A 19,394-nucleotide genomic window follows, 5' to 3' on the forward strand; every position below is an offset into this window, starting at 1 on the left:
TAGTTGCCATACGAGATTATCAATTTATTTGTAGATATTTACAGAAAAGTGAGACAAATCATAAATAAATAAAACTATACATTTTCTGCTCAAATTCAGTGGATATGTAAAACAAGTTGTTAAAAAGGATGGCCATGTGACATTAAGAATAAATTTGTAGAAATAAAAAGAAAAGTTAGATGAATCCTAAATGAAAACAATATATAAATTTGTGGAGTTTCAGGAATCGAGAAAAAATTTCCAGTTTGTTCCGTAACAAAAGCTTTCAAATGCAAAAAATTAGTCGCATTTAAAATGAGCTTGGAAATAACAATGAGAATGAATTCTCACATCAAACTTTATTCAAAATAAGCTTAAAAATATTAAATAATGACAATGTATTCCCATGAGAGATTAGAAATATATTCCTAATAATTTACAGTTAAGTGAAAAGAATTTTAAATAAATCAGAAATAAATATAAAGAGTTTGTTGCACTACTGACGAGTAAGAATACGCTAGTATCGGCCAGGAAATAAGATTACGAACAATTTTGGGAAAAATCTCAATGTGGTTCAGTCATTGCAAAAAATGTGTTAGTAAATGAAAACAGAGACAATAATTCTATCATGATTTTGAGAAATTCTGAGCATTCAATTAAAATTCGAGAGCTTTGCCACTGAAATACGCTGAAAATTTAAACACAATTTTCAGAAATGTCCACTGCTTAAATTTATTCCCAAAAATGACACATCAGATACAGACGAATGATCATTCGAGTTGACAGGAGTACAGCTATGCAGACAACGCAGACTCTTAGGACGCCTGCACTCGTCAGGAGTGCTTTTATGGACTCCTGAGGACTCAAAAAATCTCCTTAGAGTCCTTCTAAGGACTCCTAAGGGCTCCTTCTAAGGATTCCTTCTAAGGAGTCCTTCTAAAGAGTCCTTCTAAGGACTCCTTCTAAGGAGCCTTTCTAAGGACTCCTTCTAAGTACTCCTAAGGACTCCTTCTAATGAGTCCTCCTTCTTCCCTAGAGTCCTAAGGACTCTAAGGATCTCTCACCGGTCTGCAGTCTGCTGGATGCGTTCCTTCTCATCCTGCAGCTCCTCGATCTGCAGGAGCAGCGATTGCTTCTCCTTGCTGGCAAGACGTTGCTGCTGCAGCAGAGCTTCCTGCAGCTGCTGCTTAGCGCCTACTTCTGCACTCAGAGTCTGCTCAGCAAGCTCTGCAGCCCGTGCAGAGTCCTGACGTTTCGCTTCGCCAAGTTCTCTGCAGCAAAACGTAGTTTTTTTTCACACTAAACCGTGAATAACAATACCTCGAAATAAATTGAAGACTGCCACTCAACATATTAAAACATATAAAACAATAGTGCATTTTTTCCATAAATGAGAAAATGTGCTAAAAATAAAAAATATGAAAAAATATAAAAATTGAAAAAACAAAAAAAATCATGATTTTTAATAAAAAATCAAGTGATTTAATCACATGATTCAATCAGTTTGATTTAATCATTGTCAACCCTGGTAGTTTATCAAGTTTATCTTATATTCTGCTAGTGGAGTTCAAAGACTCAGCCTTCAAATAATTCAATCTCGCATTCCAAGGAGGCTAAAGAAAAATAGGAAGAGTCCCATTTCCTATTGAAGGATTGATTAATAGTAACTCTTAAAATTGAAGAAGGATTGATTTCCTCGGATAAAATTTATAAACCTACAATACGTATTGAATGCTTGTTTGTGAATTAGGTAGAATAATTGACCGTCAGACTAAAATTATAAAAATTTTATTAGTTAAAACTGCTAATTCCAATTTTCTCTTGAAGCTCATGGCACTAACGACCCAACTCGAAAGCACAGGCCGCATTCAGGGCGAGAATGGCCATGTCTTGCCTACATAAAGTGGACCGATATTGCTAACCAGGTGAAAAATATAACTCAGTACTCACTGCAGTGAGTGACAGAGAGCGCATTTTCTCGTCGACGAAAACGTGAAGTCACGGACGGACAGACGGACAGACGGACAGACAGACGGACAGACATGATGAGCACAATAGGGCATTTTTCCATAAATGAGAAAATGCGCTAAAAATGGCAACTTACAATAAAATTTACAACCTCTTCTACTAGAATTTTGGTAATAGGCTTTCATTTTTCTTAATCGTTGTAGCAAACTGTTAAAGTACTGAGGTAGAATAATGTTCTTACATAGAGGCTTGTATAACTTCTCTCTGTACAACATTAACATTGTGATTTATATTAATGATGAAAATTGATTATCCATGTAGTCAAAATCTCTCCGATTCAATGTAATTATACCATTGAAATATATACCATTACATATAAATATATAAAATATCTAAACATATACCATTAAAATATATACCATTACATATAAATATATAAAATATATAAACATAGAAATATATACCATTACATATAAATATATAAAATATATAAACATATACCATTAAAATATATACCATTACATATAAATATATAAAATATATAAACAGGTACCATTAAAATATATACCATTACATATAAATATATAAAATATATAAACATATACCATTAAAATACATACCATTACATATAAATATATAAAATATACAAACATATACCATCAAAATACATACCATTACATATAAATATATAAAATATATAAACATATACCATTGAAAAATATACCTTTACATATAAATATATAAAATATACAAACATATACCATTACATATAAATATATAAAATATATAAACATATACCATTAAATATAAATATTTAAAATATATAAACATATACCATTACATATAAATATCTAAAATATATAAACATATACCATTAAATATAAATATCTAAAATATATAAACATATACCATTAAATATAAATATATAAAATATATAAACATATACCATTAAAATTGAATGAGAAATAAACAGACCTGTAAGCAGCATCAAGTGCATCTCTTAGCACGTCCATCTTGCCCTGAGTTTCAGCTGCATCAGCTGTAACAGCCTTCATCTGCTCCTGCATCTGCTGCAGCTGCACTGTCAGCTGCGTGATGGCGCTCACCTGACGTCGCTCCACCTCACACTTGGCCAGCAGCTGACGGTGCTGACGCTCGATCTCAAGCTGCTGATTCTCGGCCTTTGAGCTGCACATTCAACATTATTTGTTGAATATAGTTTATAAAATGTACATTTGAACTGTACATTTGAACTGTACATTCAACAATATTTGTTGAATACACTTTACAAAGTCTACCTTTGAGCTGCACATTCAACATTATTTCTTGAACACCCTTTATAAAGTCTACATTTGAACTGTACATTCAACATCACATCCAACATTATTTCTTGAATACACTCTACAAAGTCTACCTTTGAACTCCACATTCAACGTTATTTATTCAACACACTTTATAAAATGTACATTTGAGCTGCACATTCAACATCATTTGTTGAAGATACTTTATAAAATATACCTTTGAGCAGCACATTCAACAATATTTATTCAAAACACTTTATAAAATAGTTTAAATAGTTTCATTTGTGTATCATAAATATTAATTAAAGTCCAATCAAAAACATTTAATAAGGACAGTCAAGAAAATGGTTGAAACATTTCATCCAGGTTTTACAAGTATTAATTAGAGAGATGAAATCAATTACTGAAAGCTAATAACTGTAAGTAAATATTAATACCCATAACACCGAACCATTTTCAGTCACATATTATATTGTATCTAATATAAAACGAGTTTTGCCAATTGAGAGACTTCCAGTTCCATAATAATATATTATCTAACTTAGTATATTATAATAATATGTAATAATAATAATGTAACTAATATATATTATTTTATATATTATACTAATATCTAACTTAATATTATAAAATAATATGTAATAATAATATTTTTATAATTACATATTATTATATATATTATATTAATATATTATCGAGTTCTTTTTCTTTAGTTCTCAGCTTCTTGATGGTAGTGGAGTAACTGAGCTGTTGTTTGCTGAGCTTCTCTCCCTCAGCGCGCAGCTCAGCAATAACCGTGTCGCGCTCCTGTAGCTGCGCCTGCACTTCGCTGCTGCTCAGCCGCGTCGCAGAGTCCATTTTTAATGTCTGTGGGTAAAAAAAGAAATAAAGTATAAATAAAGTAAAATAAAGTAGGAATTCAAGTAATCGTGTCGCGCTCCTGTAGCTGAACCTGCACTTCGCTGCTGCTGAACCGCGTCGCAGATTCCATTTTTAATGTCTGTGGTTCAACGAATTAATATAGTATAAAGAATAAGAGTAGAAATAAATAAATATAAAGAAATAAAGTAGAAATAAATACCTAAATATTAAGTAAAATAAAGTATAAATTTAAGTGCAACGTGATGCGACAGGTGCTTTAAATTGAAGTTTGCAATTGCAATGAAAATATTGCAATAGATTCAAAAACAATGTAATGCGACAGGTGATTTTAATTAAAGTTAGCAATTGCTATGAAAATATTGCAATAGATTTAAATACAATGTAGTGCGACAGGTGATTTTAATTAAAGTTTTGCAATTGCGATGAAAATAGTGCAAACGATATATTGGATTAGATAAAAAAAAAGCAATGTATGGATTAAAGTGCAATGCGATGGAACCAAGTGCCTGTATTTTTAAAGTTAGCAGTTTCTATAAAATCTTAGTTGAAAAAGAATAAATATTCTTGTGTTAAGATTCGAATATCTTTCGCTATGATCAATTCGTTTATTAACCCTGTATGATACACATGATTAGTGAAATCTAATTGTATTCAATTTCATTTAATACACTCTGTATAAGCATTATCGCAAAATAACATTTCGGACTTGAATGTTCCAGCAAACCTTTATGAAAAGAGGATATGAGATTTCTTTCAACATTAAGACACGCAGCCTAAAAACAACACATCATCTTCTGAATATAGGACAATGTCTAATTAAATATAGGGCAACGTCCAATTAATAATGAATTAGTAATGTAATACAAAGTAAAAACTAATGATCCCTCCACGATTTAAATATTCACTCAGAGGAATAAGAGGATCAATGTCCTAATAGCGATGAACTTTTTATCTTTGTTTAGGTCATCTTGACTTAGTTTGACCCAGGAAAATGGAGTATCAGTGCTACGTCGCTTTCTGTTCGTACTTGGGGTAAGAAAGTGTGTTGGACAATACGACCTAATGATTTGTACGAGTATCATACAAATGATTAATCACAAATGATTGGTCATACAAATGATTGATCATACAAATGATTAATCATACAAATGATTAATCACAAATGATTGATCTTGCAAATGATTAATCAAATCACAAATGATTGATCACAAATTATTAATCACACAAATGATTAATCACAAATGATTGATCACAAATGATTAATCACAAATAATTGATCATACAAATGCTTGACCATGCAAATGATTATCACAGACCTCGAGCTGTCTAGTAAGAGTTTCCTTCTCTCGTAAAGCTTGCTGGAATTTTTTCTCCATGGTGGCAAGTCGCTGGGTGAACTCCTCCCGTAGCGCCTCCATGCCCTCCATGCCACCTCCTCCAGCCGCCTCCAGCTCCTGCACTCTCCTGCCATGCAACTTACAGTCAACAGACAAATGCTAGTGATGATATTCTTACAAGAAGAGATATTCACTGTTAGCCTCACTGTACAACGTGGCAAATCTTTTATTTAATGAATGCATTGACCGCCACCGATGATATTCGTACCATAAGAGATATTCATTGGTAGCCTTAATGTACAACAGGGTAAACCTTATATCTAAAGATGCATTGACCTGTACAACGGGGCAAACCTTTTATTTAATGAATGCATTGACCGCCCCAATGCTATTCGTACCTAATGAGAGATATTCATAGTTAGCCTCACTGTACAAGGTGGCAAACCTTATATCTAAAGATGCATTGACCGCCCCCAATGCTATTGGTATCAAATAAGTGACATCCATAGTTAGAATTGGGATACAAATGGCAATCCTTTTATCTAAGGATGCAATAACTGCCAATGCTACTCGTACCTAAGGAGTGACATCCATAGTTAGCTTCAGTGTAAAAATGGCAAACCTTTTATCTATGAATGCATTGACTGCCACCGATGCTATTCGTACCTAAGGAGTGTCATCCATAGATAACGTCAGTATATAAAGGCCAAACCTTTTATCTAAAGATGCAATAACCGCCCCCAATGCTATTCGATTCCCAACGAGTGACATCCATAGTTAGCGTCAATTTACAAAGGGCAAACCTTTTATCCAATGATGCAATAACCACAGCCAGTGCTATTCGTTCCCAAGGAGTGACGTACATCCATAGTTAGCGTCAGTATAAAAAGGGCAAAACTTTTATCTTAAGATGCATTGACCGCCACCAATGCATTGACACATAATCTCGATTTCATGGTCTTCACACGGAATAATTCAATTTTCATGGTCTTTAACATCACACGGAATATAGGATCGTGCGCTGTATATCCCTACATGTGATCATGACCACGATCGTCTACATATCATTGAGTCTCTTCAACGGCAATGTGGCCGGACAGTTCACAACAGCGAAATTTGTGAGTTGCAGGTTCGAAACTCACAGCCAACTGTGAAATTCTACAATGTTTAAAATTTGTAACAGGCCAAACATCACTTAAACTTCAACGCTGACACCACAATATTATTGCATTAATAGATAACAAATATATAAACAGATATATTATTATATTATCATTTAATAACACTCACGTTGACACCAAAATTTTATTGTTTTATTGGTTAATTAATATATCAACAGGGATATTTTTATATTATCATTTAATAACACTCACGCTGGCACCACAACATTATTGCATTATTACTTAAAAAATATATAAACAGATATATTAATATATTATCATTTAATAACAGTCACGTTGACACCACAATTTTATTGTATAATAATTAGATAACCACTATATCAGCAGCTATATTATTATATTATCATATTAACACTCACAGTTGCAGTGCCTGGTTCTGCTCTTGAATTGAGACGTTTTGCTGACTCAGCTCCAGCAGTCGCTGCTCTCTCACCTCCAGCACTTCGCTCAGCTCGCCCACGCGCTTAAATTTACAAAAAAATACATAAAAATTATAAGCTTTAATTAAAAAATTTTCAATCCTTATTACTTGCATTCATTCTCAAAACGCAGCAGCATTCATATACTTCGGTCAGCTCGCGAACGCGCTGAAATTAAAAAAAAAACACACAAAACAAAACAAAATTAGAAGCTTTAATTCAAAAATTTTCAATCCTTATTAATTGCATTCATTCTCAAAACGCAACAGCATTCATATGCTCCTTCCAGTATATTTATATTTTATTTATATTATAAAATTCAATATAATTTCCTGAATTGTTCCGTGTGCCGTGACCTATTGAAATGCTTGAGCTTGTTTAATTATGAACTAATTCATGATAAAAAATCTTGCATCGAATAAAATTCATAGCTTTAAATCAAAAATTTTTAATCCTTATTACTTGCATTCATTCTTAAAACGCAGCAGCATTCATATTCCACTTCCAGTTTATTATATATTATTTATATGCTATAGAATTCAATATAATTTCATAAATAAATCCGAGTGCCGTGTCTTATTGAAATGCTTGAGCTTGTGTACTTATGCACTAATTAATGATACTATAATCACAACAAGAGTGTATATATTAACAGCAATATAAGAAATATAAGGCTGCTTAAACATGTTTAATAATAATGTATACTATCATGATACTATCATTAAAACAAGAGTCTACAACAAGTAAATAAATATAGTATTACAACAAGAGTGTATAACAAGTAAATAAGTATAGTATTACAACAAGAGTGTATAACAAGTAAATAAGTATAGTATTACAACAAGATTGTATATTTAACAGCAATATGAGGCTGTTTAAACATGTTTCATAATATTGCATGATACTATAATTACAACAAGAGTGTATAACAAGTAAATAAGTATAGTATTATAACAAGAGTGTATATTTAAGAAAAATTGAAGGCTGACCTTGCTGAGCTTCTCCCAGTCAGGAGCGAGCTGCTCTGAGGAGCTCTCGCTGGTCTCGCTCAGTGTGCTCTCATTCCTCGTGTGACCTGACGTACAGTGAGAGGAATGAAATACTCCTCTTGATATAGATAGTGATGCTGTTACAGTGAGAGGTATGAGATACTACTCGATGATGTAAATAGTAATACCGTTACAGTGAGAGGAATGAACGCACGAGGAATGAAAACATAAGGAATGAAATACTCCTCTAGATATAAATAGTGATGTTACAGTGAGAGGAATGAAATACTTCTATCGATATAAATAGTGATGTTACAGTGAGAGGAATGAGATACTCCTCTCGATATAGTGATGCTGTGGAATGAAATACTCCTCTAGATATAAATAGTGATGTTACAGTGAGAGGAATTAAATACTCCTCTTGATATAAGTAGTGATGTTACAGTGAGAGGAATGAGATACTCCTCTCGATATAAATAGTGATGCTGTTACAGTGAGAGGAATGAGATACTCCTCTCGATATAAATAGTGATGCTGTTACAGTGAGAGGAATGAAATACTCCTAATCAAATCTCACCCCACAATTATATTATTTTAAACATTATTATTATTATCATTGCTCTCTGTATATATAAACACGTAAATAATATATAAATATCACTTATATCTCACCTCTCTCGAAGTAATGTTGGGAACCCGCGTCCCCTTTCTTCACCCTGACGCGGGGGGGAGACGTCGCCCCCCCGAGCACCCCCCACGCCTCCCCCGCCCCCTCGCTCTCACTGATGCTCGTGAAGCTCGCGGTCATGGAGGGTGATACCATCGAGTCACCTGACCACATTAATGAACATTAATCTTATCTTTGTTGAAATGTTAAACTTAATTGCGATTCATGCTTCAACGAGATTTTATCATGAAAAAAAATAAATAATGCATACTAATATCCCGAATCTCATCTATGTTAGCCCTTGCTCCTTACTCCAATTAGCCGCTAATTGGAGTGGTCGAAAAGTAATAACGATTATAATTCTACTACCGAGATCAAAATATTCATGATAATATCCATGTATAGGTTTATTCAGCAATACAAACAAAGGTCTCCATTGCTGCAGCCAATTGAACCCTTACTACTATTGTTCGTGTTTGTTGGTTAAACAAGTAGAGATTTAAATCGTTGTTGCGCCGACTGCCAGACGCGCGATGCCGTGCTGTGGGCGGATTCTACTGAGATCATTCATGAGAAATATACATGTATAGGTTTATCCAGCAATACAAACCCTTACTACTATTGTTCGTGTTCGTTGGTTCCACAAGCAGAGATTTAAATCGTTGTTGCGCCGACTGCCAGACGCGCGATGCCGTGCTGTGGGCGGGGCCGAGAAATGGTCCGTTTGCTGCGCTGCCAGAAGCCCCCAGGTTGTTGTACATTCCATTGTACACGCTCACGCCGTCCAAACTCGGGCTGTATAATGTCAGAGTTTTGTACTATACTTTTCATTACCGTTCTTACTACGGTTAAGTGAATACTTGGATACACATGGTTTTAATATCCAATGAAAAATGAAAAAGTTAATTACGATAAGAATAATTCTAAAACACAGAGTATGGGCGAGGATTCGATATGTTATCAAAATACTATGCGAACCTCATGTAATGGCAAAGACTGAAAGAGAACTAATTTTAATAATTTAATAATTTTTAGCGCATTTTCTCATTTATGGAAGAAATGCACTATTGAGCTAGCCATGTCCGTCCGTCTGTCCGTCTGTCTGTCCGTCCCTGACTTCACGTTCTCGTCGACGAGAAAATGCGCTCTCTGTCACTCACTGCAGTGAGTACTGAGTTATATTTTTTTTATAATTGGTCGGAGTTTCTATACAAAGAACTCACCTGGATATAACCTCGATGTCAGAAGAAGTGGTCGTCTCAAAGTCGTCTCCCGAGGTGTGCCCCGAAGTTTCATCAGAGCCTCCCACCTTAACCATCTCCGACGTCAAGCTGTAATTATTAAGAGATGATTGAAAGAGGCAAGCAATTTACAACTTCACGATTTAATCCATATTACTAGCCATGACGGATCTTGGTAGAGGGATTGGTTGCCTATGAAGCTAACTGCTTGAAGCCATAGAGTCGAAAGTCAAAGCCACTGTTCAATCAGTATGGATGTACTGTTTTTCATGGATGTACATTTTTCAACTGTTCTTCATGGATGTATATTGTACAACTCTAGCATGGATAGAGTTGTACAATGGTTACCCTTGCACTTACCCCGACTCTTCATCCAAACAAATTAAACCAAACCTAACCTTGTCTCATTGGCTGCAGCAAGGCCGAGGGGCTTTGTAAGTGTAGAGGTAAAGGTCATACTGGAGTTGCACATCCATGAAAACTAAATCCATGAAAACTATCTTAACTTGAGAAGTGGCTGTGAACTTGCGGGAGCCAAGGCTTTAAGCCGTTGCAAAACTGGTGTGGCTTGCGGCGTTTTTAGCGAGGTCTGCAACTTAATAGATCTGAGGCTAAGACTAAGTGCATGTTCATGCTGAGGGCTAGTTTAAGAGTTACGTTTGTGGCCAAAGCCTGCATCATTATTTGAAACTTTCTTAGACGAAGTTAGTCATTCATCATAACGCTAGCCTACAACCAGTAGCATCTCGATGAATTGAATAAATAACATAAAAGCAATAAATATTGATGTTAATATAAAAACGTTATTAGGTTCCTGACAATAGGATAGAACTAATTAGATAAAAAAGATGGTAAGACGTTTCAATGAAGAAATTTGAAAAATTTCCAAGAAAATATCAATAATTAGTATCAATATGCAATGTACATTGTAACAGAATATTAGAGTTCGCAGAAAGAAGGTCTTCGCGTTTTAGATGATTTTAAGAGTCCAGTTGCATTAAACTACCAAGGTGTGGGCCAACTTTACCTATCAGAAGAAGATGGACTAGAATCTCTTTCAGCGTCCGGCAACTGAATGGCACTTTCATGGCATTCAGAAGATTCCCGACGCTCAGGATGACATTTCCCTCCGCTGCTGATTTTTTCGTTTTCTATTTTATTTCTCATTTCCAGATCATCGGTACAACTTGCATTGAAGTTTATAGGACTGCTTATAGCCGGATCTTGATTGTGATTCTTGGAAGTATCCTCACACGGCGTTTCAAAATAATCTACATGCGAAAAATTCTCGCCGTTCCGTTCCTGATCGTCAAAATCCCCGAATTTTCCGCTTGACAGGCCAGGGTTTTCGTGGTTAGTGAACTTGTCGCACAATTTGCCAGTCTCTCCCATAGCTTCTTTAAGCAAATGTGGCACCGGAGTCTCATCACCCAGCGAGCTCCAGTCTCCATCGTCACCAGACATGCCAACCAAAGCAGTTGAGTCCATGGATGCCGTGATAGTTTCCGAGCTGCCGCCGCTCTCAACAGAAACATCCAATGCGATACTGCAAGGCAAATCGGACATCAACGCGTCATTGGTGACAATAGGTAAGCTTGATAAACCATCATCATTCTTCTGCTCCTTCTCATCCAAGACTGTCGAGGTAATATCGTTTATAGTCTCGTTTTGATCAGCTTGACGATTGATTTTTGATGAAATGTTTTGGTCAAGAATACTTGAACACGTTACAGGTATGACTTCATCATTAAGTATAGAACAGGACGCAGTTGGAATCCACGACGTAGACTCAGATAAAAGTTCGTTTTCCGTCATAGAGACAGCTGAAAATCCTGAGTCTAACAGACTCTGGTCACATCCCGTTGCTGTACTCTCTGAATAAATATTCGAGTGACTAGAAAGTTTCTGTGGTTCCGGCATTGTGTTGTCCGCTGTCAATATCCCGCTGCTCTCAACGAGCGTCACGACGCTCGAGGAGCTGTAGACGCTCTCACTAGCCGACAAATCCTCGGAACATGAATCCCATTTCTGGTTGTCCCAGTTAAAGGAGGAGGAGGTCTCGGCAGCCATGGGCTGAGTTGTGATGGTTGCAGTGACCACCTCGACGGTCGTCTCAGGAACTGAACTACCGTCACTCTCATCTGAATCTGATGTGTTGCTTGAGCTGCCCCAGCGATGTCCAGCAGTTTCGCTTCTTGTCACTTGAGATTCAATAACTGAAGAAGTGTTTAATATTTTCAGCGGGGATTTCGAAGGTTGGACAGTCAATGGAACGTCGCTGCGCTGAGTAGAAGTGTTCATAAATGTAGAGGGATTTTTGGAATCCTGAACTGGAAACTTGGGAGCCGAGCCACAATTATCTTCAATACTTACAGAAGAAGGGGATTGAGGACTCTGAAATTCTTCGCTGGCCTGAAAAAAAAGAAGATTTGTCAGGTCCAGAGAAGTAGTTAATAAATTATTAAGAATGTCTAGATATTGAAGATATAAATATAATGATTAAACTTTTGTACTTAGAAAAATATCTGTGATACACACAATATTTACACGTGAATAATTGAAATTTAAAAATGAGGTTGAGTTTCTTTACGAGTGTTACTCCCTAAAATTTGCAGTAGTCACAATGTAAAACTTGTAAAACAAGTGCATGTATTCACCTAAATTACGTAATCAAAGATACAACCAATTTCGAAACATTAAACAATTCTTAATTTTTAATTTAAAGCAAACGCAAGATTAGCTTAATTTAATGCAAGTTCAAAAACTCACATCAAAAGAAGACGAGGAAGCAACAGTTGTGATCACGGCAAAAGAGTCGGAAGAGGTGCTGGCAGAATATAGTTTATTACTAATGCTTTCTTCACCACTAATGCTACGAGTGGTGATAGTCTCCGTATCACTGCTACGGCTTTCAAAACTCAAGGGTTTGGTGCTGCTGGCAGAGATGCTCTCGTCTGGACTTGAGACCTCAGCCGCGTCGCTCTGCTCTGATTCCGGAGATATTTTCTGATCGATCATTACAGATCCGCCAATAGATCCTGCGTGGCCGCATTGAATAGATTCTCGTGTCGTTTCGTTGGTCCCGACTAAGGTGTCAGAATCGGTCGCCATCGTTTCCTTCTCAAGAGAGTCTCCCAAAGCTTGCGTTACATGATGGAGTGAGATTTCTTCTTGGACAACAGTAGACTTTTGGGTTTCTTCTCGAGAACCAGCAATATCTGTTCCTGGATAAATAACATCAATCAAGTTATTTAAAATTCAATATTTGATTAATATTTCAAAGCTATAAATTCAAAACATTTCCATAGTAAAGAATTAAGAAGAAATTTTTAATAGATACTAGCACACCAAATGTATAAACCTCAATGAAAAGGACAAGAGCTCTGGGAACATCAAAAGACAAAATTATAAATTATTTTAGAAATTAATTTTCCTTAACTTACTTCTATCATCATCCAAGTTTTCTTTGATGATATCGTCAATTATGGACTCATTAAAGCCGCTTCCCCAGCCCCAGTCGACCTCTTCAGCCCCAACCTCCTGCAGGGTGCCAGCAGACGCCACAGACAACGTCGTGTCGGGGAATTTGTTGGGGTTTGGCGCAGGTTCTTCCCATAGGGAGACGCGCGATGGTGCAACATCATTGTCAGGAATAGTGTTACTTGTGATGGATGAAGCAGGAGTGACATTATGAGGAATTGGGGAATTTGTAGAAAATAAAGAACCAAATGTTTCTTTATTACTAGCTGAGGCAGGATGAGTGGAAGATGTCTGTAAGACAATAGAGTCAAATGTGGGAATATTGTTACTGTTTTCAGGTTTATTGGCTATGTTGGGAGTTTGATCCACATATGGAGTTAAGTTGGTCTTTTTTGAACTAGGAATTGGCTGAACTGCCACAATGTTCTTCTCTTTACTTGCTGGAATGCTTGTGCTCAGACCTAGAAGAAAATAGAAGACGGTCACTCAAATTAATAATTTTAATGTTTGGGACATTAAAAATTCACAAAGTTTACCTTTTATGCCCATTATGTTTGTTGTTTTATTACACAAAATTATACTTTCACAACTTTTGTGAATGCCTAAAGGCTAAAGACTTTCATTCTAATTTCTTAGCTGCAGTAATTTGGTCACTGAAAATTTAAACTTGGCTCACTGGCACTTGCAGAAAAAGATGCAATGAATGATATTTGGTTATTTTTAGGAGATAAACTTTTTGCATCAACATTTTCTTTTGGAATTTTTAACTGCATTATTTGATCATTGAAAATTAAAGCTTGGCTCACTGGTATTCTCGGAAAAAGATGCAGTGAATGAACCCCAGAGGCTGGATGTTAAGTTAGCATTGCCAGCTTTTGGGTTGCTCGAGTCCAAGTCACCTTCTGATGATTGGGAATCTGTGGGAGGTCATCACAGAATTTAAGACATCAGTTAAACCCCAGCAATTTTATTACAAAAAAGTATTAGCTTTCTCTTCAAACGATTATAAAATAGCTTTTTTCATGTTATAACAGAAATTCAAAATTAGCAAGAAAAAATTAGAAACAGGAATAGCTAATTCATAATTAATTGAATGATTATTATTAAAAATCATAATATAACTGGTAATACTGACCCTTTGGATCAGTGGATGTCCTGGAGCCAAAACCAAACTCTGCAAAAAAGCTGTCTGATCCTTCCTTCAATTTTGCCAAAGTTGGGTCTGAAATAGTAGAACAGTTCCATAAAATTCTGCTTGATTGACCATAAAATCATATACCAATAGCTTTATACAACTGGGTATTTTACATTAAATATTTTCAACATGCATTGAAATAAAATAGATTATTTACTAATTAACAACAATGTAAATTCATGGCTGGGAAAAACATTAATATCTAATTCTAAAAAAAGCAGGAGAAAATTTAATTATTCTTCAAATTGTCTTATCTTGATATAAAATGGCTTAATAGTGATATATTTCATAATTTTCATTTGCTTTGAAATAATATTAAATCTATGAGTAAAATATCAATAATAAATAAACTGCTATTTATAAAATTTATTTCCTGCACAAAATTACATACATTGAAATCAAATTGAACACTTCATTGTTCATATTTAATCTTAACATTTTGACTCTGAAGTGGTAGATATGCATACCACAAAATGTATTTCTTCATGACCTAGTGGTATATAATTCAGGGTTGCCAGGTGGCCTAAAAAATGGCCAAGTTTGCAAACAAAAAAGGCCCATAACTCATAATATACTAGAATATTTATAGGTTCCAGTGTAAAAAAAACAATTTTTTAATTTTAAATTTAATTAGGAAATACCCCTATCATAAATTTAAGCCAGCCAATGCATTTGAAAAAAGTAAAAACCTTGCCAAATTTGTCAGAAAAAAAGCTTGTCTGGCAACCCTGTTCCATAATAGTCCAAAGAATGAAATAATAGAACAAGATGAAGCAATCGGAGTCAGCGTGTTAAGGAATTTTACCTTGAATAGCTTCTCCAGTCTCAGATGGTTCAGTTTCTCTGATGTCAAGGGCTTTGTCTATAGTTCGCTGGGCTTCTTTCAGAGCTGAACGAGCAAGGGAAGTGAATGCTGTGGTCTCAAACCAACTCATGGTTAACAGTTGCTTATTAGAGACACCACAGTAGATTCTAGAATGTTCTGCACAAATCAAGCGTATCAGAAATAATCAGCCAAAATAATTAGAACTATATTTGAAATGAACATGCTCAGAATAGGAATAAAATTCTGTACTGTCAATTGGGGTGACTTTGGCCATTGGGGGCGACTTTGGCCACCACTACAACAGAAATAATATACGTTTAAAAACTACTTTTTAAAGACAACACTTCCAAAGAATCCAGTATCTCCAATCTTACAGATATACAATGAATTTCTCATCTAATTTTCAAAACTTAAAAAAAAAAAAATTTTCAATTTTAAATTTCAAAAATCATTTATTTTGACATTTGATTCATGCATTGTCTCCAACTTTAAACAAGTGTGCAAAATTTCAGATCGATAGGATAAGTAGAAGTGTTTTAAATTTCGATTACAAGATTTGTAGCAGACAGACAGACAGACAGACAGACAAGAAGTGAAGTTAAAGAGAAGTGTTGTAACAAATGGCAGCAAAACAAAATAATAAACGTTTGCCAAAGTGACTGAGGTGACTTTGGCCAATGTTTATTTATTATTTTTTTTTTTTGCTGCCATTTGTTTCTGTTGTAGTGGTGGCTGAAGTCACCCCAGTTGACGGTACCTTCAGAATCTCAATTCTTTTGGTTTTTTCCTCTCAAATTATTAACCCACCTAATGCAGAGTGAAGGCTCCAATTGCATGTAGCATTTCTTTCATAATGAAAAATTAGTGGGTGCCAAATAATTTTAATATCTAATAATAATGTATTATTAATTACCATCAAACGGGGTAATAAGGGATGGTTTTGAGCGTTTTTTGTTGAATAACTTCTTGTGATGAAACATTTCATAAACAAGTTTAGGCTCATTTTATAGCTCTTTGCAAGGGCTATTGAATGACATCTTTAAAAAAATCCATATGCTATATGTAAGGTGCCAGACGCAAAATAAAACTGTCCCAAATTACCCCTGGGAAGGGGGTTATCCAGGACACTTGAAATAAAACTCAATTTTGAAATGTTTGAAGCATGCAGAGTGTACTCCTCCATTACTAACAGTACTCTGAAGTCTTCCTCTTTCATTGTAGATGAAGAATAAATGACATTTTCTGTGTTTTTTACTGGTTTATCCTTTACTGATATGATATCCCTTATTCATTAATTACAGTATTATTGATGTGATATTACTGTATCCATAAACATGCCTATAGAATTTACAATGACCTTGTCCACTGCAAGCTTCATATCAGCAGCCGTATAGCATTTCTTCTGTATCTGTAAGCTTACAGGACGGCTTGTACTTTCACACCATTTTAGTTGGGTTAAGTTAATTCACTATATAAAAAAATATCGTAAAAACGTACCTGAAAGATAAAGGAATGTTTTAGTAACAACCATCATATGTTTTGGAGAAATAAATCATAGTTTGGGTTAATTACTTTTCATTCTATGATGCCCAGTGCACAATTTTACATATGGCATTCTGTGCACAATTTTGTGATGACCGATGATGCATTAATTTTTTATTAAGTACAATTTTTTTCACTGAGCAAGGTAAATGAAATCAAAATTCTTTGTTGTTAATAAATCTTTTGTTAACTGGAGCCTTTACTAACTGAGGTTAAACTGTAAGTGTGTTTTTAGGGGTGTCCTTTATTACACCAGGGGGGGGGTGTCCCTTATTACCCCTTCGCGCGGAAATGGCTGCCTTTTTTTTGGAATGAGATAGGCAAATTCCATTAATCACGTTTTCAAGCTAAAACCTGTGTGCAACTTTTATGTAAGTAAAATTTTTTGTTATGGAGAATTTTTTTTCTCCAGTTATTAGTGCAGGTACTTTTCCAAAATCATACTTTCATACTTTTTTTCAGCTATTTTTCAGAGATAATAAATGTATGATTTCTTAACTAGCTTAAAACATAATAGATACCTAGTAAAAATGTTGTAAAATGTGATAATAAATTTTTTTTTGCTAAGCACGGTAAATGTCATCAAAGTTCTTTGTTGTTGATTGATTTTTTCATCAACTGGAGCCTTTGCTAAGCAAGGTTTTCTACTGTAAATGTGTGTTTAAAGGTGTCCCATATTACCCCTGGGGGGGAGGGGTGTCCCTTATTGCCCCATTGTGCAGAAGTGGCCACCATTTTTTTGGGAATGAGCTATGCAAATTTTATCAATTGCATTTTAAAGCCAGCACCTGTGTGCAACTTTTATATAGGTACAATTTTTTAATACAGCAAATTTTTTTTTTTGCTATAGACCTTAGCAGAGATATTTATCCAAAAATATAACTTTTCGTTTTTTTTTAAGGGTTTTTCAGAGGTATAGTAAATGTACGATTTCCTAACTTTCTTTATGCTACATGATAGATAGGAAAAATGTAGAACTTTATGCCACTGTTTTTAGTTTAGTAATAATTCAATTAGCTTAGCTGCTACAACATTTATACAAAATGTTGGATGACTGTCCCAGTGTCCCTTATTACCCTGCCAGGCTGCCCGTATCCTATTACCCTGTTTGACAGTAGTTGCAGGCTTGCGGCATGAAAAATTAAATCTACTCATTGTGAAATTGAATTTGACAGGGTATGTTATAGTGGGACTGGGACATCACTTACTTCAGTTATCTCATTATCCTGCTCATGTCACATGCCATAAAGAATCTGATATTATTTCATTATTTTGAGTGATATTCAAAACTTTGTTGGTATTATTAAAATTTTGAAACTTTCCTGCAATAGTTAATGTATTTTTTTTTTGTCTTTTAGAAGATATCTATTGTAAAATTATTCATAAGGAGCTAGTGAAGAGTATGAAGAAAGATGTCATGGAGTCTGGAGATTGACATGAAGTCAGTAAACCCTGCAAAGCCAGAAGAAGAGCAGCACTGTCTCATAAACTCAGTGTAATACTTGACATAGCAGTGGGAATTGTAACCATCCAAAGTAGTTGCTCTGATCCTGGTGATCCATATTGTTATATAAACCTGAGAATATATTACCTATCCATGACCACAATTACACACTGCTGGCATGTTGGCTAGTAGGTACTTGCAGCAATTCCTCAATAACATATAAACAATGACAATTGGCATTTGGCAACACTTTGGACTTCATAAGCTGACATACTGACTAGTCAACGCAATTTTTAAACTCTGTAGTGGCTAAAAGTGTCCAAAGACATGGTCAGAAAGCAAGAATTTTCAAGCACAGGTAACTACATAACTATAAGCAGAGAAGTGAAGTAAAAACAAATACTGGACAGTTTTTCCTGGAAGTCAAGTGACTAATTTTATGTACATTATCATATAGCTCAGTAATTTATTGGCAGTTTTTCAACGTAATATTTTCTATTATAGAATAGCCGAAAATCCTGCACATTAAAACTATTTATTACCAGCAAGGTTTTTCAGGTTTCAAATGCTACTGCATTAATTTGCCCCATGGAATAGCCACATAACGAGTTTGTTTACGTTTTTATCAGCTGACACGCATGCACTGACGTTACACCTCAATCCTCTAATCCGGATTTCAGATGTCATCATTTAAAAATAACGTAAGGAATTTTTTAGCTGAAGAAATGGACGATCTGCTCCAATACAAATTTCTTGAGCGAATTAAATCACTATATAAGATTATTGAAGAATTATCAAATTACGTCACAATATTCTGTTGTTGTATCATGAATTAACTTCGATTCTTAACACGGCAGAAACATTCATTGCCTTTACGATTTCAAACTCTACTCACTGCTCCAATTTAGCTTTGCTTAATTCAACAGCCTCCTTGCCGACTCAT

At 35.0% G+C, this 19,394-nt stretch overlaps 1 protein-coding gene across 1 annotated transcript in view; it reads right to left on the reverse strand.

The window, feature by feature from the left end:
- Positions 1-19,059, reverse strand: part of LOC108667934 (TATA element modulatory factor) — a 29,845-nt gene extending 10,786 nt beyond the window's left edge. The window contains exons 1-16 of the mRNA XM_018155039.2: positions 18,994-19,059; positions 15,445-15,621; positions 14,580-14,666; positions 14,251-14,361; positions 13,408-13,905; positions 12,734-13,188; positions 10,992-12,376; positions 9,947-10,054; positions 9,340-9,518; positions 8,729-8,887; positions 8,057-8,142; positions 7,008-7,111; positions 5,447-5,594; positions 3,932-4,115; positions 2,923-3,145; positions 1,042-1,250 (exon numbers count right to left, since the gene is read on the reverse strand). Of these exons, the coding sequence (XP_018010528.2) occupies positions 1,042-1,250; positions 2,923-3,145; positions 3,932-4,115; positions 5,447-5,594; positions 7,008-7,111; positions 8,057-8,142; positions 8,729-8,887; positions 9,340-9,518; positions 9,947-10,054; positions 10,992-12,376; positions 12,734-13,188; positions 13,408-13,905; positions 14,251-14,361; positions 14,580-14,666; positions 15,445-15,574 (4,066 nt within the window). The 5' untranslated portion in view covers positions 15,575-15,621; positions 18,994-19,059. The remainder of the gene's footprint in view (positions 1-1,041; positions 1,251-2,922; positions 3,146-3,931; positions 4,116-5,446; positions 5,595-7,007; positions 7,112-8,056; positions 8,143-8,728; positions 8,888-9,339; positions 9,519-9,946; positions 10,055-10,991; positions 12,377-12,733; positions 13,189-13,407; positions 13,906-14,250; positions 14,362-14,579; positions 14,667-15,444; positions 15,622-18,993) is intronic.
- Positions 19,060-19,394: the final 335 nt, after the last annotated feature.

This window comes from Hyalella azteca, unplaced genomic scaffold (assembly GCF_000764305.2).
Source record: "Hyalella azteca isolate HAZT.00-mixed unplaced genomic scaffold, Hazt_2.0.2 contig14662, whole genome shotgun sequence".
Taxonomy (NCBI): Eukaryota; Metazoa; Arthropoda; class Malacostraca; order Amphipoda; family Hyalellidae; genus Hyalella; species Hyalella azteca.